The 21,564-nt window shown below is 33.8% G+C and overlaps 2 protein-coding genes across 2 annotated transcripts in view; both read left to right on the forward strand.

The window, feature by feature from the left end:
* The window catches only part of LOC117610626 (uncharacterized), a 34,532-nt gene extending 23,706 nt beyond the window's left edge, over nucleotides 1-10,826 (forward strand). Inside the window, exons 9-10 of the mRNA XM_034338236.2 lie at nucleotides 2,912-3,026; nucleotides 3,364-10,826. Of these exons, the coding sequence (XP_034194127.2) occupies nucleotides 2,912-3,026; nucleotides 3,364-3,415 (167 nt within the window). The 3' untranslated portion in view covers nucleotides 3,416-10,826. The remainder of the gene's footprint in view (nucleotides 1-2,911; nucleotides 3,027-3,363) is intronic.
* A 3,744-nt stretch (nucleotides 10,827-14,570) lies between these two features.
* Nucleotides 14,571-15,756, forward strand: LOC117610599 (uncharacterized). The gene is made up of 2 exons (XM_034338177.2): nucleotides 14,571-14,953; nucleotides 15,131-15,756. The coding sequence occupies exons 1-2, from the start codon at nucleotides 14,941-14,943 to the stop codon at nucleotides 15,739-15,741; spliced, it is 624 nt and encodes a 207-aa protein (XP_034194068.1). The 5' UTR covers nucleotides 14,571-14,940; the 3' UTR covers nucleotides 15,742-15,756.
* Nucleotides 15,757-21,564: the final 5,808 nt, after the last annotated feature.

A 21,564-nucleotide genomic window follows, 5' to 3' on the forward strand; every position in this document is an offset into this window, starting at 1 on the left:
ATATAAATAATTATTGGACCACTGTTAGATGCACATACCTGTCTACTAGTGATGTGCAGCCCGACTAATGAATGAGTCGACTTCCCGACTAGTCGGGTCGGTTCGGAAAACATCGGGCGGGCTCGGGCGGGCGTCCAATACATGCGTGCAGTCGAGTAACCCGACTATTTCGGGTTCGGTCGGGTACAGTCGGGCAGATTCGGACGAGCTCTCGCGGGCTGCGACCCAACTCTGTGAGTTGCATTGAACTTGTAGCCAACTTCACTGCGACAAGTTCAATGCAACTAACAGTACTTGTTAATATTTGCAATAAGCATGTGCAAAATCGGTTTTATATGGAATTTTGGAGTAAGATAATTTTTATTATATGGAAAAATAAAACTTGTAACGAATTGCAAGTATTAATAATCGGCCCGCGGGAGCTCGTCCGAATCTGCCCGATTGTATCCGACTGAACGCGAAATAGTCGGGCTACCCGACTGCACGCGTATATCGGACGCCCGCCCGAGCCCGTAATATCGGCTACCTGCACATCGCTACTGTCTACTAACTTCATGTCAAATAAATATTGATATTAGAGGTGTACGAAAATTCGAAAATATCAGGTCAAGTTTGTGTCTGCATTATTCGAGTCAGGTTGGGTCGTTGTGACTCGACTCGACTCGGTTCGGTTTGGCCCCGGGTAGGATCTGGTAAAGCTGGGTACAGACGAGCGCGCCGCGGCTGCAACGCGACAGCAACGAGGCATTGCAAACTGTGCACGGTGTTTCGTTTTTACCACGAACACGCGCCGCGCATAGAACGAACCATAAATTTCAACGCGCATTCGCCATCAGTTCAATGTTTTCGGTACTTGGGCTCGAACGCGGCACACCCGAAGAAAACTGTCCACACTGCAGCAAGGAACCCCTTTGTGTTCGCGCAAAAGACCAACAGAAATTGGTTCGTTGTGCGGCATTACAGTATTGCCGCATGGCATGTTCGCGCTACCGTCCAAACAAACTTCGCCCAAATACTATGCGTTGCAGCTAAGTTGCCGTCCAATCAAATTCGTTGACCTGCCTCCAGTCACACGTATTATGTTTATTGGCTGAGGCCCTTACATCCACAAATCTATCGCGTGACGAACGTCGCCAAGGACAGACATTGAAACAGAATGAGATGAAGCGATAGCGAGCGGCGAGTTGAATGCATTAGCGTAGAGGTAGATTCAGGGTTTACATTATTAAGAAAACAGGTGAGTTTTTACACTTTTCATAATGTAATTTCCATAAATTTTGCATAATAACAACTGTTGTCAAGAACGAGTATTATAAAAAATCCATTAATATCCCGAAAAAATCGCATGTTTATATAGTTAAATGTATCTTCCGCGAATATGGAAATTTTACGCCTATGCAATCTGGCCGCTCACTTCTCAAGTTACGGGCCCCTGGAGGGGATTAGGTGGAGCGAACACACAGTCCCCTTGCCCCTTTGTCGGTTCAGTTTGTGGGTGCTCGGCAACTTAGCTGCAACGCACAGTACATACGTTCGTTCCATGCCGCGTTGCTGCCGCGTTGCAGCCGTGGCGCGCTCTTCTGTACCCAGCTTAAGGTCGATCCGGGTTAAGTCGAGTTGTCGAAAGTTTAGAAGTAGGAGAACTTAACAATTTCGGATACCCGATACCAGCATTTTCCAGAATCCGATCCGAATATCGGGTACCCGAGATTTTGATAGGGGGTTAAAGTAAATGAGTAAATGCTGAATAAGTGCAAGAAAAGATTGGCTACATATACCCTCCACGTGAGGGGATCCCCCTTGGCGAACGGAGACGCTCGATGAGGAAGCCGTGTAATATGATCCGAAATGCAATATCGGCGGTGTGACTAATACTAATTCAATGATAAAATTTTTCTATTTTTCACTTTTTCTTAATGATTATTAACGCATTTGTGAGATTTTCCTGATTAAAATGAGACCAAACACGATATAGTTTTAATAATGTTTATTTATTAAATATTTATAACAAAGTACTAAACTTGTCAATGGATTCATAAACTTATTGTTGCCACGGTTCAGTTCAGAATATTTCTGAGCTGCGGAATTATTGACTGTAATAAATAATAAAACAAATAACATAGAATCGATACCTCGGCTGGATATATGCAATGTGTTCGGACATAAAATCGATACCTTGGCTGTATGCAGTGTTATTTGGGTCCTAATCTTTCTTACATTTATCCAGGTTTTACTGTAAGTACTTGATAATAATGGTGTCGGAATGGTTTGGGAATTCTGGACGCGTGAATGATAAAACGCAGAGTATATCTTCATTTACGTATCTGTATTTGAACTTTTTAAATTACAAAAGTATAAGTTGCATCAAAACTCGTCTCGTAAATACAGTCGTCTAGCGCTTACAAAGCGCAGACCACGCTAGTCGCCTTGGTGGGGGAAGACAGTGGAGAGGGAAAGAGCGAGGAACGCTTATTCCAACAAATGGAAATTTAAGAAAGCATAGATGAATATTGGAAATTGTTGTTGGATTATTTAGGGCGAAAAGATTAAACGAATAATCGTTCTTTGTATTACAAATATGCTGTTTTTATTTCGTACAAATCTTGGCAGAGTCCTTACTGTTCTACGATCTAAAATGAAGTGCGGCGGACCGAGAGACCCAAACCGTTATCTCACGAAATACGAGACGAAGAACTCACACACACGCACGCGCAGTCGTCTTACATAGTAATAATCTAACAGAAATTTGAGAAACACATCAAGGATTATTTATTAACAAATATTTGACACCTATTAGGACAAAGTTTGACCAGTTTTAAATTATTCCTCGAAAACAGTGGTCACTAGTATTATCGTAGTATCAGATTTATTGCATTTCATTAATATATATATTTCATTGAAATTTTTTAAGCCTATGTGACATCGAGGTTTCCCACAGTGGACGTGAGCAGTGTAAAGCAAGTATTGGCTTACAAGTGCAAAGAAAACTCGACGGCACTCAAGATGAAATCTATTAGATACATTTGGTGAGTACAATTTAATTTTACTCTTTATTCTATGATTTTTTCAACTATTATCCCTTTTACTATAAAAAGAACATGGGAAAAAAATGCATATTTTTAATATATGCAAGTATCGCTCACGATTTATAGAAAAAAAAACCATACTGAACGATGCATCGCTAGATAACTGTCTCAGATATGTATGTATGTATACAAAAATCATAGGGGGTCAATTAATTAGAAGGAGGTTACTATATCACTGCTTCTTCTATAAAGTGAATTATCTACATTCTAGCAACGATTAAATAGAAAAATAAGAAAGAAACAAAAATCTGGGAAGGTTGATGATATCTGTTCACAGTGAGAGACAGGAAACAGAAAGATTACCGAGAGCAAATCCAGAGGATAAGTGAAAGGTTATAGGGGTGCGTTGAACGTGCAACTAAAGCCATTTTCGAAGAACATCGCAGCGTTCATTTGACTCTGGTGATTTCTAGCGACTATCCTTTCCGCTTCGTCCTTTCTTCGCCGTCACCTGTTCAACGACACGTTAAACTATGACTCTTATTAATTAGGCTGGCCATGCCTTGTTACCGTATACAGCCTTCATACACCTCAATTGAATTGTTTAAAAGTTTCAGCTGTAAGGTCCAAATAATCGTTGACAAACTGAGTTGTTTTCAACATTCTATCTACATTGGAACCATGAAATAGTAGGATTAATTTGTTAAGTTTTATAGATCGGTATATGTAACGAGTAAAGTCCAGGATCTGGAATATCTTTGAGAGTATGGAAATGAGAGAAACGTTTCCTTGGTTCAACGGATAGCTGTAAGTAAAGTTGCGAGAATCTGAATTTCGGGACCGGAGGGAATACATACTTTTGGTAGGATCGAGTCCGATCTCACCCGAAGTTAGCCGTTCTTACTCGATCTCGGCTAAGTTCAGGATCTTGCACACGTCTAGTTGTAAATTGTAAAGTATACTATATGTTGAGATGACAAAGTAAGGTAGACGGTGTACAATTTTTTAAAAGAATCGTTTCTCTGACGCCTATAATCTCAGATATGTTCGATTTATTCGATATTTGGACTTAAATTAATTAGTGCTATTGGAATCTGGCGAAGAACCCTTTTGAAGCCTATAGAAAGAAATTCTAACCTAGAATACAAAAAGTAACGATCGAAATTGCAGATTTAATAATGTTGAAATATACTGTTGAGTTTAATTGGGAGTAACTTGCAAGAACGGATGAAATATAAATAATTTAGCGGAAAATATTGGATATAAAAGTCGGTTTAAAAACACTAAAAGAAAGGGAGAAAATGAACGCGGCATATTTGAATAAAACCATCCTCGAAAGAAGACCGGAATGAAAAATCGTGAAACGATGTAAAATTTTCAAAAGGGAAAGGGTAGAAAAACAGAGGAAAATTTCGTTAATAATAATCGTAACCACTTATTATTAACGAAAGAAGATTTCGTTAATTATTAAGAGTAAACGGATATAGCACTAGCGACCCCTTAGAAAGGCATTAAACAAGTTAATTAGGATAATAAAGGAACGGATTGAATTTATGCCTGATTAATTTTTAATTAACTTTATACTAGGGAGAAAAACTAATACAATTTATGTTTCTTTATAATGAAAGCTTAAAAAAAAAAAGGAAGAGTTGAATGTTGAATCGGTAAGGGTGTTATTAAATCAAATAATACCAAGATTAGTAACAAAAAAAGAAAACAGGCAGAGTTATTAATGCTTAATATATTGAGAAACGTATCTTTCGTTTAGTTAAATGTTTATATTACAGACATGTTGAAGAAATAAAAGTTGAATTTTAATTATTCACATTTTTAAATTATCTTAAAGAAATTTAATTTCTAATTCAATCAGACATTGTTTTATTATCACGTTTGTAAATAGTTTATCAAAAATTTTTAACGATATTAATTTTATTTGTTGTTTATCATATTAAAAGTTCAATTACTATCTTTTTTTTCTCGCTAGTTTTCTGTAACAATTTAACGCAACTGTTTACAAAAATTTAATAACGGTAAAAAGGAGAAAGAAAAAAGAAAAACTACCGGAATACAAGGGTAGTCACTTTCGTATAGATAAACGCCTAAGATTTAAACAGATAAGTAGACAAATGAACGGAATAATTAAAGAAATGATAATATTCATTTCTTAATATAAATATAAATATAAATAAATGAATGAATAAATAAATTCATATTTTGTGTATGTATATGTATACACACATACAGAGATAAAAGGTGTATGCAGATACATACGCATGCATATATTAATTATATTGAATTATTATTATTAACGAGAATAGATGAGAACTTATATATTATTTGTTGGGAGAGCATATATTATACGATATTTAATATATTTAGGATATTTATTTGTTGATTTGGTGATAATATATATATATGTACATATATATGCATATATGTATATGTATATAAATATAGATAAAAGATATATATATATATACATATATATATATATATACACACACATAAATAGTTAAATAATTTTTACAGGGCCTATGAAAGGTTTAAACAAACGAAACATGGTATTTCGACGGGGAAAAAATCGATTGATCAATTTCATGATTTAAATTTTATTTTATTTGCTTAATTAATTAATTAATTAATTAATTTTCCGTTTTCTTACTGAGATCGAAACGTTGTTTAAATTTTTTCTTGGGAAATCAGAATATTCTTATTGCATTTGATATTTTATGTAAATTAATGTTTATTCAGAAACGTGTAATTAGTATATTGGAAAGAAAAAAGTGCAATTAATTATTGTTAGATAATTGGTAATTAGTAAGCAAAGCCTATAATAAAATATTTATAGAGTAACGCGAGGCCTAACAAATACGCGTTAGAAGATATTGTTATTCAATTTTAATTCTTAACTCGTTCGATATTAAGTTTGAGAAGCAGGTCGGTCGCTGCTTGCCACAACGTTTGAACCCCGTGTATTCAGCCCGCGATATAGCGTGATCTGCAGCAGGCGTGTTAAATAAATTTGAAAATTAAAATGTATCGATCTCGGTAAACTGTTTTAACAAAAGTATTTTTTAGACGTTTTATTGATAACTAGTGCAATATACCTATGTGAATTTTTTCTTTAGGAAATTCTTTTAGAAATAATATACGCATTTCGGGCACTTTTTACAATTTAACAGATTTATCAAATTTTAAACAAATTTTAAACAAATTTTTCTTGTTGTATCTATAGATAAAATTTTCATTATTTATTTGAACGTTGCAGAGTAAAATGTATAGATAAGATTATTAATAATTAAAACATTGTTGTTTTAATTAATTGTCTGTTGTTTATCAAAGTATTAAAAGTTTCGTATAAGTCATGCAATTAAAAAATCGATTGATTGTGTAACAAAAAAAAAAAAAAGAAATATCGACGTTGAAAATTTGAACAGAAATTTTACACGTAAGAAGATAATGAACTTAGCAATAAATTTTCTAAACTAGTGAGTAGTATTCGAAGATTACCGCGGGAAAAAGAAACAAATCTTTAAATTCGAACAATGTTTTCGAACATTCGTACGTTTTAAATGAAAGTTATTCGAGGAAATAGTTCGTTTTTACTGTCATTAACTGACCATCGGAACAGACGTAAATTGCTTGTAAATGTCTAGTCAAATAAAACAGGAGAAGAAAACAAAGTTTCGAGCAATATGTTTTATAAAAATTTTTCAAAAAACGCGCAAATTATTTTTGATTTGGTAAACGATAACTGTAATTTGTAGTTCAGGAATTTTGCCACAAAATTTTGTTAAATTAATTAATTGTTAAAACCTTTCTTCGTTTCTTTCTGTATAAAATTATTGATAAAAAAATTTATTTTCTGTTGTTGGTATTCTAATTGTTATGTTTCTTAATAAAACTAAAATGATTTGTAAATAAATTAATAATATTACTAGTAACAATAATTGTTATTATAATATATTGTGATTTATAATAATAATTATTGTTACGTGATTAGAGGTAACGAAAGAAACCTTTGTGATGAATGGTTGCATTAATAATGAATAATTAACAAATGATTAATCAACGCGTCCGTATGAGCTTTAATTACAATTGTTAATTATTGATTATGAGGTAATCGTTAAATTAGTCACTGATCAACGAGCTAATTTACTTAGGGCAGAGAATTCGCGGGAATTTTACTCTAGATGAATATAGGAAACGCGGAAAGGTGTTAGCTGTTCGTCGTCTACATTTTATGTTTTTCTTGATTTTCATGGAAAATCATGGTAACGCGATTGATATTAATCGCCTTATTGAACACATACGCGTACACATTCGATACTAGCCAAAATATTATACAAACGATTTTAGGTTTCATTCATAGGGTGAAATTAATCATCAGAGTAAACAATTTTATTATAGATCACTTTCCTATAACATGAAAATCTGAATGTGTCATTTTTACGAAAACAAAATTGTATTATTATTTGATTAATATTAACAAATAATGTTAATACTGATTATTATTAGTGCTATTGGATCGCGAGTGTACATACATTGAGTTGCATTGAACTTGTCGCAGTGAAGTTGACTACAAATTCACTACGCATTCATGCCGCGTCGGTGAGTGAATGCGTGGCCAACTTCACTAACGCATTCACGCCGCGTCGGTGAGCCGATCGGCGAGGTGCCGACGACGCGGTGTGAATGTGTTAGTGAATGTGTAGCCAACTTCACTGCGGCAACTTCGCTGGGACTCAGTGTACGTACCCTATGACTTTTAAAAATGGGTGCAAATATCTCCAAACAACATTTCTATTATGTATATTGATAATGTAAGATAGCTTAAAATTTGAAATTTCGAATTTATTGAAATATTATTTCTAATACTACTACTATTACAGTATCAATTTGGAAGACCGTAATTAAAAATTTGAAAATTAATTATTCCTGTCTTTGATAACTAGAATTGTGATATGATCTACAACAGATATTTACGTTATAGAAGCATTCCCCTAATTTTCAAATCGTGTTCACAAGTAATGTTATAGGAGGGTTATCTATACTTGATTCGATAAGACAACTGAAATCCATTTCGACCTAAGTGAAAGTAAAGAAAAAAAAAAAACAAAGGGGTTCGAATAGTTTTTGCTAAACAATTTTAAAATTAACAATGAAAGATAATGAAGAAAAAAATAGAAAAACTTTGCGACCAAGAAAAAGCGCGAATTTTTCGTTAATGAAAGAAATATAAATACACAAATATAGAGGGAAAAAGGGGCACATGTGTGCGTGTGTGAGAAAACAAACAGAAAAAATTTATACAGATATACGAATAATCTAGATACCAGATAACGAAATGACATACTCCATGCCTTACATAGAATTATCTAAGCCTAAGTAGATGTATCTAATTAGTCGTATTAATTCAAATCGACTAAGAAAATGTGACGGTCAACGACATGTTAATTAATCATTAATGAATCATTAGTTTCAAATTTTATATATTTTATGGTTTTATTTTAGTGGAATTAAAAAAATAATTTTTGTTATTTTCTAATTTCACGCATTACAATTGAAAAATTATTTTATATTTCTCGTAGAAAAATATCTTTTTTAATTTTAATTCTATGTGATATTTCCAAATTATATTTTTCACGTGAAACATTTTGTTTTTCATATAAAATTCAAAATAAGAAATATTTAGAAATCACTGTCTATAAGTCTAATTAAGTTATTTGATTGTTGCTTTAAAATTTGTAACTACGTATCAATTTTGTACCTTACATTCCGCAATAAGCTTGCTTTATTAAAAAAATTAATCGGTGAAATTTCAAGTGAAAATATTTTTTTTTTAAAGAAATTTTTAAATATATTTTGAAGTAGAAAAATATGAAAATTTTCAAATAAAAGATTCGTAGGAACAAATGCATGATGGTTAAAAAATATTTGAATGTTTTTAGATTCCAATTATTTATGAAAGTCAACGAATACATATTCGTCGTCGACCAAACTATTTTCTTAATCAATTTGTATCCCCAATTAGAGTGGAAAGTGGCGCTGATTAATTACAAATAACATTAGAAGTTTGCAGATTCAAAATTGTACAAATTTAAAACCCCATCCAAACAAAAATTTATACCTAATTTGACTATCAAGTATTTTTGATTGAATTACGTCGATTTTTCTTTTATGTCATTTAATTTCTCATATTTGACTTGTTACATTAAAAAATAAAAAAATAAAATAGAAGATTTAACAATTTCCTAAAGAATTACGTGGCATGTGAAAAGTTTTTTAAATCTCGTGTTAAAAACAATAGAACTCGAACTAAGGTGATGCATAAATAATTATATTCCTTAATTCATGGTTTATTTCCCCAAAGAAAGACTTTAACATAGTTACCGTGTGATAAGACAGATAGGAATAATAAATATTTATTTACTGTAACAGTGTTTATTTATACGAAACGAATATTTTAATGAAAAACCTATTCATTATTCGTTAATTTATTTCTTTATTAATAATTGAAAAACTAAACCTGGTGAAACACTTGAACATAATAAGTTGAATAAAGAAAGAAAAATTTCAAATTTGTTATTAACAATTTTAGTGAATATGAAAATTATTCAATAATAAGTAGAAAAACAAAGAGTTATACATATTGTTATATAATTTGAATATTTTACGGTTTCTTTCTTACGAATCTAATGCTTATTACCGAAGAAATAAATTGAGGAGCTGCTATTTGTTTATATAAAGGTATAATTAATTAAACAATACGTAGACATTCTGGAAATGGGTGTTCATTCGCATGTAGGTTCATGTGTATCAACTATACATAATTATACATAACGGTGCTTCTCAACCACAGATGAAAAATTTTATAAATTAAACATGAAACTTCAATAATAAATTTTCATTTCCTAATTTGTTGGTTGAGAAACATTGATTTTGACTCCTTCATACTGTTTCGTTACTTATTTGAATAAAACATTCGATTCAGTAGAATTTCAAAACTTGTATCGCTTGTTTCTATCTTTATTATTGTTTCTTAAGCAGAAAATTAATACTGTTTCGAATGAGCCAATTGTTAACTATAAGATTGTTTACGAAACAAAATTCATAATGTTTCCATGAGAAAAAAGAAACAGCTTCCACGAGAGAGATAAAAGGAGTCGAAACGTTTGCGTCACGTGGGAAAATTGTGAAGAAAGCTTCTCCGAGAAATTTTATTTACCGGCAATACATTTTTTGCCATTGTACGTCGAAGTATTGTAATTAAAAATATAAGTTATCTTGTGACGAATCAACGGTAGAACTCGTATCAATGAAATTGTCTTAACGTTAGAACAATCGACTTGGAGAAGTGACATTCAAATAAATAATTGGAGGCTTAAAAGTTGGGAAATCGAAAGTTTCCGAAGTTCAATTGTTATCTTAACGTCCAAGGGTTAATTATCTCGGCAATTTAAATAAAATAATTTGCGATCCGTCGTTTTGTTCTAATTTTGAGCATATTGTTTCATTGCAAAATTAGATCTCTAAGGTTGCAAAGTATTTCATATAATTTTACAATTATTTGTATAATATAATGCAACGAAGCAGACGATCTGCATAATCAATGAAAAATACTTTGCAGTTACAGCAACGAAATGAGCAATGATATATTAATTTACACGTACGACATTTTTATTTCTACCGTTGAATTGAAAGTAAAATGAATTTAAAGAGATATAAAGCTTGGTCGGTACAATTCGACCCACGTGAAAAAAACAAAAAAAAAAACAAAACAAAAAAAAAACAGATAAACTTGAAGTGATGGCAATACCAATGGTCTTCTCTTGAAAGTTTAAAATGAAAAAAAAAAAAAGAACGCAAAGAAACGAAAAAACAAGAGAAGTACCCGCGGTTGTGATAAGCTACTAGTTAAGTTACGATTACTTGATTTACTAATTGATTAATTAGATGATCGTCCTAACCGGTTAGTGCGGCTTCATTGTCCTGATTTGTTGTTGTCATTTCTTTTATTCTTTCCTGTGTTATTTTTAATAAATTCACGGATTATTTTGTTTAAACATCTGTCTTTTTATTTAATTACCACCTTACTTGTTCCTATTTAACGTTCCTGATTTAATTGAATTAAGTAATATTAAAATATATTTTTAAATGATTTTAAATTTTGTTATTAAAAAATATTAAAACTATTTCGTTTTGTCATTATGTTCACATGTATAAACGCGTAGTATACTATTTATTATAACTAGAGTGAAATTATAAACAGTAGGTATTAATAACTTATTGTTAGTGTAAACATATAAGATGGTGTTAACTTTCTACCTCCTTTTAAAAATATTGAAAAGTTTGATAGTTTTTATTGAGAATTTGTATAAATGATTCTAATTACGTGAAACTGTATAATAAAATCATTGATCACGTTCTCAATAGACAATTATTTCATTTTATTTCAAATAATTATTTATACAAAATATTTCAAATAAATGATGTCAATTGCCTTTTAATGATGAAGATATCAACCCCGTTTTTTTAAATACTACATATGCATGTACTTTTTATGAATTAATCCATGCAGTTCTTTATTTGTTATAAAAAAAATATTAGGATGTTTTGTCAGAAAGTTACTGGTATAAAAAATATTTTAATTTTATTAAAGTAATAGATTGTCTTCGACATTGATTTATCACGAACTAATAACTAATTGTTGCTAGATATTAATTTAAGATGTTAACAGTAGAGATTATGGTATACTATTTAACATGCAAAATTAAACATGTTATTCAGCGCCATTTCTCACAGTATCCCGAGTCAATGAACGAAATAATAGCAATAAAAATGATTGTTAAGCGATCACTATCCAATATTGTTAATGATAATTAGTTATAAATAATTGATCGAGCTGTGAAAATTAATAAAAAAAATGAAATTAACAAAGCGAGTAATGGTAAAATTTTATCGATTTCATTCGCCTTTATTTCAAATTTTAATAACTTGATAAGTTTCACCAATTTCTTTCTTTATTCGTTTTGACAAAATTGCAGTCCTTCTATTGCCTTTCAATATTAATTTAAAAAAGTATTTATTGAAAACGTGTTAATTTTACCACGTTTATTTGTTTCATTCAGAAAATTGAAGTTAAGTTAATAAAGGCAAAGAAGAACAACAATTTGCGAAGCGTTAAAAAAACGGAAGAAAAACAATCGTTCGACACGATAATACCATGTAATTGTGATAAAACGAAAAGAACCGTAAATGCGAAAGAAAGACGAAATTTACCAATTAATTAGTTGAATAATGAAAATCATAGAAGTAGGTAATTTTTTAGATGAACATGAAAAAATAAGATACAGGGAATTTCTGTACATACGCGTGCGTATAAGGAAAAGAAAAAAAAATATGTTACAATTGTACGCGTGTATGTGTAAAAATATATATATATATATATATTAAACAAGACGAGATTTTATCCACGAAAAAACAAAAGCAAGTGATTATTACAATTGATTAAGGGCTGTATTAATCGACACACAATTTAGATAACGATAGAGGTATACAGTATATATTAATTAATGAATTAAACGTTAGAGTAATTATACCGATTAATTGATTAAATGCATACGTATGCGTGTATACATTTAACAGCAACAACGTAAACGATGTACTTGTATACATAAATAATATTATTATTACTATTATTATATATTATACATACAAATATATTATATTGTATACACATTAGTGAATGTTCAATATTGAAATAAAAAGCATATACGTTGTTTACACTATACGGGTCTCTTTCCTGTGTAATTCCTCATATTAAAAATTACACTTGACATTCCTGAAAAGTGTTCTTTTAAATTTTCTAAAGAGATGCAAATTATTTGTAAGTAAGTACTCCCTTATCATTTTTATGTCACATACGATATTATAGAATGAGAATAGAATAAGATATCAGCACTATTGAAATGTGTATGTACCAGGAAAGGTAAAATTATTTTGGTCTCACATTCTACCATACCAATTGGATTTCAAACGACGTCGGTATTTCAGATTGCGTAAGTACCACGACTCATCTTACAACACCGACAAAAGACTACAGGATTGCCTCGAAATAAGCAACACGCTCGGGTCTGGCCAGTTGCTTATTACGGATCAGGTATGCTATTCGGCTCGACTTTGTTCTCGAAACGGGACCATAAAGAACACGAGAAACGAGAAAGATAATTATTTTTCATTTTGGTACCTGAATAATAAAAAGTAAAGATTGGCACTATCTATTTTGAATCTGTTTCAACCGTTTCCACCGACTAAATTTTGTATGAAATCGCTACCACTCCGTCAAAGCTTTTGGATTGAAACAGGAGTGAACTGAGCGTAGTTAGTCACGTTTCCATCGACTTAAATTTGGTTCTACGCCGCACTAGGTGCAAATTAGACTGGATACACGCTATCGGTTCGGCCACGGTCCTGTAAAATCTTACGACTAGATCCACATGCGACGTGTTGCATATTGCATGTTGCGTGTTTGATGCATCTTTGGTGTACGGCCTGCCTTATGTTTGGTATCATTTTAATCAGAAAAATCTCACAAATGCGTTAGTGAAAGTTTCATTAAGAAAAAGTTAAAAATAAAAAAGTTTTATCGTTGAATTAGTTTAGTCACACCGATATAACGGTTCGGATCGTATTACACGGCTTCCTCGTCGAGCGTCTCGGTTCGGTAAGGGGGATCCCCCCAAGTGGAGGGGATAGCGATGTTGCATGTATGTATCCAGCCAATCTTTCGTTGCATACACATCCATATCCAGCTTTTACTATACAGTATTGCCTCGAAATAAGCAAGTGGTCTCTGCTTCGAAATAAGCAACTTGCTATCCCCTCTTCTTTGTTTGAAGTCGCCCGCAAAGTGAGAGGTACGAGAAATGAGTGAGAGGTCCATGAAAGCGCGAAGCCGATGTTTAGGATACTAAATTTCACGCTCGACTGAGCAGTGACATCGGTTAGTAGAAGAAGGATGGAATATATATAATGCTTTCTCAGTCTGGTATATTTGCTTCGAAATAAAGCATAGTGCGAGAATGAGAGGGCTTGCTATATTCTATCCTTGTTCAAAAAATAACATCGCTGCTCGGCCGATCACTTTATGATTTGCCGCTACCTCGGATCTCTCACTCGTTTCTCGCGTTCTCTATCGTCCCATTTCGAGAACAAAGTCAAGCCGAATAGCAACCTTCTTCGAAATAAGCAACTGTTCGGTCCCGAGCCACTTGCTTATTTCGAGGCAATACTGTATTTAGTTAGGCGGTCGTCCACCTAATCCTCGATGCCGTCCTACTCGGCCTTGATTCAGACGGTTTATGTCGCTAAAGAAGATACACGTTTTGGAATAATAAATCTGACTTTATTGTCTGACAATGAGATGTCGACCGACGCTTCGAACAGGTCACAAGGCAATGGCATGGGCAATAGCGTTTCTTCTTCTTTCGTCGGGTAGGCAAGGCAGCCAACGTTTTCCTGGGGAGAAAATGGGCGCGACTAGCGTAGCTTGTGCTACTCCCCACATCCGAGGCTCAACGCGATTAATTATTTCGACAACCGAGTTTCTAATCGTGCTCGTTGAGGAATGAACCGCCTCACTTATCTGACTAAGCATTTATTTGCAAAAATTTCTTTTCTCCTGAAATACAAAGATATTTCTCATGTGAATGAGGCATAATGGCTGCGCGCTTGCGCATGACTCGGCGGTAGGGGCTTCCCCTTCAGCGCTTTTTCACTAGACGAGCGGACACTATGATTCAAACTACCACATTTACATATGAACTAATTGGTTAGTTCTGTTGCAAAAATTTGAAGCTTTTATTTCCACAATCTGATTTTTACGCGGCTTGTTCTCACAAATATATGTACGATGGTCAAGAAAGGTATGTTTTGTTGCAAACTTGATTTTTAAACTTATTTTTCCAAAGAATTAGTGATGTTCATAAAGTAAAACAATATTTTTACTATCGTTTTTCCTGTTTGAGAAAAAATTATTTCAAGTATAATTTTAGTATTACTTTTCAATGTAGATTAAGGTAGATTGTGTATTATTTTTAAAGGCACTACGGATAGTCAAGACAGACAATTAGCTTACAAAAAAGAAGCAGTTGAAGATGTTACAGAATTTGCTAAAACAAAAAAGGATGAAATGCAAGAACTAATAAAAGATTTCAATGAAAAGTGGCAAATAGGATTATGGTGGGACTCCAAAGTACTTCAGAAGGATAAACGGTTTTACCATTTTTTTTCTTTTAAGACTTCAGATAAGCAAGATGTTATTCAGGTAATAGAAAAGTATCTAAATCTTTACAAACATATGTATGATATTGAGTATGTAAAAGATGCTACTGATCAAGAGAGCATTAATAGTGCTTATGACCAAATTCAAGATTTGTACAAAGAGTTATCAAATATGGTTAAAGTAGCTGAAGCAGAAAAAGAAACTACAAATAGCAGTACTATTTATAACTTACACAACAATATTATAACAAGGGAAACACAGATTGTAAAAAAATTAGAAAGGCTCGAACTTTCTATTTCAAGACAAAAGATACAAAGCTTAACACCTAAATTAGAAAGTGCTCTGAAGGCATGTGAAGAAAATAAAGAACAAATACATACCCTTCAACAAGAGATTAAGAAATTAAAGAAGAGTGTAAAAAAGTTGTAGAAGAAAATAAGAAAAGAAATGAGAAATTTGATGGAAGTAATGTATAGTTACATGGAACATGGAGAAGCAGTTCAGAATAAAGCTGATGAACAAGGAGAAAGCATCAGTCAGCAGCAACGATATGCTTAAAGTGTTAATGATCAACGACAAGAATTCAACCTAATCAGCAACAAAATTGCTTAAGCAACTGCTTAACGCAGTTAAATACATTGAGAGAATTAGAAAAATGTGCTGAAATCTGACTTAAAGGAAGGTTTCAAATTTTCACTATCCATAAGAATGTGGATAAATATTTCGTGTTACCTTTTGTTAAGTATATTAATGTTTTATTAATGTGTAGCAAGGTATGTAGTAAAGAGAAAAATGAAAATAAAGAATCATGGCGGTTTTTTGGATTAAAGGAGAAATTTCCATTTACATGGAAAACACGACAAGAAAAAATTCTTGAACAAGATCTAGAACAAGAGGAGGAACTATATGTTCATGCATACGATTTAGCCTCATATTTTAATGACAATATTAAGTATGGTGAAAAAAAGGTGAGAAAGGTTCTTGAAATAGCGGAAGATAAAGAAATTAGTGTCAAAAAAGTCAGAAACAAGTTTAATGAAGTCATAAGAATGATCAAGGATAACTTAGAAAAGGAATTCAAACCTGATGATTACATTGGGGGAGGTACCAAGAAATATATTATTAAAGAATATGCTAAGTGGATGCGGATTATTGATGATTTTCTGAAGAAAGAGGAGAAACTTATAAAAGATACCTGGATTGAGATAAATAATTCCCAAATAGAAAATGAAAAGATTAAAGAAGAATGCAAAGGAGATATAGAAGAAAATAGAAAAAGGAGGGAAGATATAAGAAGTTTTATGCGAGAAATGTTTAGCTATATGAAACATGAAGAAACAAATCAGGATAAAGCTAATTACCAAGAAGCAGGTGCTCAAGACTCTGATGCCCAATAGCAGGAATCAAATACTAAAGCTGGTAATAATTGTGAACCTAAAAATACCAACTATATTCTCACTAATGTGCCTTGGAATTAATGTGGTACTAAAACTTTTGTTCATGTACAGATATCAGCACACAGGAATCGCAATCGCTACTTCCGTTTCCACTTGAATAAATTCTATTATATTAATTAATTATCTAATAATAAATAAAATGTATAAGATTAGCCAACTATTACTATTATATATCGTAAAAATTCTTATCGCAACATTGGTCATGTCAGTAGTTCTTTATGTCTCCAGTTCCTTATCAGCAGGATTATTTCTCGATAAAATATTTGCTCGTGTCATTCATTTAGCAGCGTTAATTTTGGCACTCTTTATCTAATGTTTATGGGTAATCTCAAACATGTATAAATTAAATCCTTTGTGTTGCTATATGTCATCCCGGTAACCATTTCCGTCATTCCAGTGCTTAACACTGGGATCCAGGTATAAAAGTATTTATATACGTCAAAAATAATATCCATGATAAAATAAGCTGGATTCCAGTGTCAAACACTGGAATGACACCATGAGAGGTCTATTATGAAAAGACACTCAAGTAAGTTTAAGCAACAACTTTGTCAATTATAGCAATATTGTTAACATAAATATTAATCTCTTTTGAGATTGCTATTAAGAGAAATGGGCAGTTCTCTGGCGAAGTGAAGGTAGGTGATAATTATAATTTTTCAGGAAAGGTTGACATTACAAAAAAGAATGTACACATTAACGTTGAATCAAACTTTATAAAGTTACTATTTACAGGCAACAGAAATCAAGAAGGGCTCCAGGGCAAGTTAACGTTGACAATTAATAACAATTCTGATTTTGTAAATGATTTAGCAAAGATTATCAATTTTAGCTTTCTTGCTTATACCATCCTTAGTGAAAATATCAAGATATCATCAAACATCAATGCTATCATCTCAATGAAAATGAGTTTGTAGCAACTGATTTGAGAATCGATTCCAAAAGCATGCAAGCCAGTGGTACAATACGAAATGATAGAAGAAATAATCACACTAATGTCAATATTAGGTTCAGTACAGCTGACTTAAATTCTATACAAAATGACTCACGAAAAATAACAGAGATAGAAGATCTTTTAGAGCAGAGCTCGGCAAGATTTTCACTTTTCGCACAATTTTCAGCTGGTTCCGCATATCGCTATTCTCTTTGCCCCGACGTTCCTCGCGCAGCCGACGAACCGTTCGAGGTTCAGGAGTGTATCACTCGTAAACGTATGCTGGCAATAGCTTTCCACATCACCTGCGAGATATTATTGTTGATGCGTTTTTTTTTAAAGTGGTGTCTTCAGTAGGCCTAATCCCACTGATGACTTAAAGAACCCTTTAACTAAACGGAAACAAAATTAAATAAGAAATGAAAATAATTTAGAGCAGTTTTTGGAATTTTTTAGGAGGAAGATCAGAAACATCTATTTGCATATTGCACCGCGTCTTATGCGGCTTGCTACGTGCAATATACAAATAGCATAAGACGATGAAAACAGAATATGTTCCACTGGAATTGTTTGGAAACAGCGGGGAACTGATTTTATGATATGGTCAAAATATTCTTAGCTTTCCGGGCCCGTTAGTCCCTTGTAGCATTTTCTTTAGCAGGCCGGCCTGCAGCCAGGATGTGGCACTTAGAATCCTTCAGTTTATAAGAGGTCAGTCATTGTGCAGTTTTAGCTTGACGAGTATATCGTAAAGTCACTTTCCAAAGGGTCGCCTAGTTAGAGTTTTTATGATTGAGCCACGGTAATGGTCCTTCATGACCAGATGGCCAAGTCGACCCAGTGGAATTTTCCCGGCTGTTACAAACGACGGAGTCACCCCCGCTCCAGGGACATATCGCGCTACGGGCGCACTGGAAAGGGTGTCTCCGGATAGGTCAGTTCCACCTCAACAGGAACCGCCCTTAAGGCCCACCCGACGAGGGTGGAAGGAGAGCAAGTTTTACTAAGGGCCAGGGTGGCAGATTAGAGTTAGAACTCGCTTGTCCCTCAGACGGTATACACTGTACGATAAATCAACCGCCTTACGAATAGTTGTGATACGAATAGCTGATTAAAGTGGTTAAATCAGGATTAGTACATTTTTTACCACATCAGTGGGTGGTCCTTCAACCAGTCCTCAGACGGCACGAAGTGCAATAATTCCAAGAACGTGCAGATTAGAGGTCACGTTCTAAACAGGAATACAAAATTAAAGTGGTGAATACTGCAACGGCACATCCAAATTGGATACTGAAGAACCCGCAGAAGAAAGGGTGCTCCCGCTTAAAACGTATGGATGATTTGGCAAAGTGGAAAGCACACATTACAAATGGTGGGACCGCATTTGATAAATATGCCATCATCGATTCCTGGACAAATGATCGTTTTCAGGAAGCTCGGAAAAATTATCAGCAAGTGACCACGTGAAACCTGCAGGAGTGGGCTTTAGCTGCTGCAAACCAGTTCTGCGGATTTGAATTTAAAGCATCTGATACGTAGGTGAAACAATTTAAACGCAAGCATGGCATCCGGCAATGGAAAATTACAAAGTATGTTTCCGAAAGCGAAACCACCACAATGGAGGAAATGTGGGCTTCGACAGAAAATTTTCGAGCCCAAGTTCGTGCTCTAATACCAAATTTCAATCTGGATTTTGTTATTAACACGGACCAAACAGGCTGTCAATATCAATCCACCTTCGACAGAACGCTCACTCACCGAGGGTCAAAAGTAGTCACTGTACAAAGGCAGAGCATGAATAAGGTGACACATTCTTATACAGCACAATACGCTCTGACTTTGTCTGGAAAGTTATTACCAGTTATTTTCGTGTGCCTGCAAGAGGCATCAGGTACATTTGGACTGAGGGTTCGAAAGTTAGTAGAGAAGTACTCGGCCAACTACGAGAACGTCGTTGTGACGTGTACAAAATCAGGAAAACTTACTAAAAGTTTTTTTAAAAATTGCTTAAAGCCATATATACAAAAAGAACATTTCCTTTTACTGATAGATTCTTGGGGAGGACAGACTAATCCGGTGATATACGATGAAATATTCCAGGATGACGAGTGTATGCCAACGTGTAGTGTGAAAGTAATTCCTCCGAAATGCTCTCCTCTGGTCCAGCCGTGTGATGTGTACTTTTAGAGACAGGTAAAAGATTTAATAAAGTGTCTACAAAACTGTTCATACCTGATCCAGCATAAACGTGAAATAAATTCTAGAGAAGACCGTATAAAAATTCATTCTATTGTACATACACCATCAGCTATCTTCTCCAATATTTGTAAATATGTTACAGTATGTGTGGCGTGCGTCCAAACTCTCTGATACAAGAGAAGTATTTATGAATGTAAATGAAGTATGTTTTCCGGTAGACGTCCTCAAAAAAGCGTGCTCTTGTATGAATGCTGCGTTTATAGTGTGTGCTAGATGCCGCAACAATTATTATTTTCCATGCTTTTACGATAAATATCACGCTGGATCATGTCATACTAGCATATAAGTAATAACCAGAATGTACAATAATACAGTGAATATTACATTATGTATTAATTTTAAGTTCGATTTTTTTCCCAATGCTCACAAAAAAAACATGCATTTTCTATATAAAACATAAAAGTAACTGTTCATTGGCGCAGATTTCATAAATTTTAGGCTAAAAATTGAGGTAGGTATCAATTAAAGAAAAAAAAAAATATCGAGAGCGAGACTCGAAACCAGCCACCTACTGATTATCAGTATTTCACGTTACACCAACAGCCATTTGAAGCGTTGTTCATTTTTAAACGCAAACTGTTTATGACGGAGTACAGCAATTTTCATGCAATTTTCTCGGAAAATTTTGAGAGGCGCGCGCTACAGCTTTGCCAAATTAAGTTTGGAAAGGACATTTTCAAATACTGCAAGTTTCAAAAAAATCCGTTTCCCGTCGATCGCGCCCTCCCCTTGTGAGACGGAGACAAGAAACGGAACAGCAGGGGTTTCATTGTGCAGCACGGCTTTTGTCTTGCGTAGCGAATCACCCTGTATTTATGTCGCTTACACCCTTACCCAGCTCTTCTGGCTTAAGGCTGGTTTAGACACGGCTAGTAATTTAGTCGAGTAGAGAGTAGCTACAGTAATGCTTCGAAATAAGCAAGTGGTCTCTGCTTCGAAATAAGCAAGTCGCTATCCCCTCTTCTTTGTTTGAAGTCGCCCGCAAAGTGAGAGGTACGAGAAACGAGTGAGAGGTCCATGAAAGCGCGAAGCCGATGTTTAGGGTAATAAATTTCACGCTCGACTGAGCGGTGACATCGGTTAGTAGAAGAAGGACGGAATATATATAATGCTTTCTCAGTCTGGTATATTTGCTTCGAAATAAAGCATAGTGCGAGAATGAGAGGGCATGTTATATTCTATCCTTGTCCAAAAAATAACATCGCTGCTCGGCTGATCACTTTATGATTTGCCGCTACCTCGGATCTCTCACTCGTTTCTCGCGTTCTCTATCGTCCCGTTTCGAGAACAAAGTCAAGCCGAATAGCTACCTACTTCGAAATAAGCAACTGTTCGGTCCCGAGCCACTTGCTTATTTCGAAGCATTACTGTACATACTTACTACTGAACCGTTTAGCGCATAGAAAAGTGTCCGGACTAGTACAGTTGAACTTTGAAAATCGAGAGTACAAGATATATCGCTTGACTAAAGAAATGGGTCCGGACAGGTTTGTTCGGAAGCCTAGTTTGTGGTGGGGGAAGCCTACTCGACCAGAAAAATCCAATGGAACGGATCTACTCGACTAAACCGTTTTACTAAACTACTGACTAAACTGTAGTGTC

This window comes from Osmia lignaria, chromosome 7, assembly GCF_051020975.1.
Source record: "Osmia lignaria lignaria isolate PbOS001 chromosome 7, iyOsmLign1, whole genome shotgun sequence".
Taxonomy (NCBI): Eukaryota; Metazoa; Arthropoda; class Insecta; order Hymenoptera; family Megachilidae; genus Osmia; species Osmia lignaria.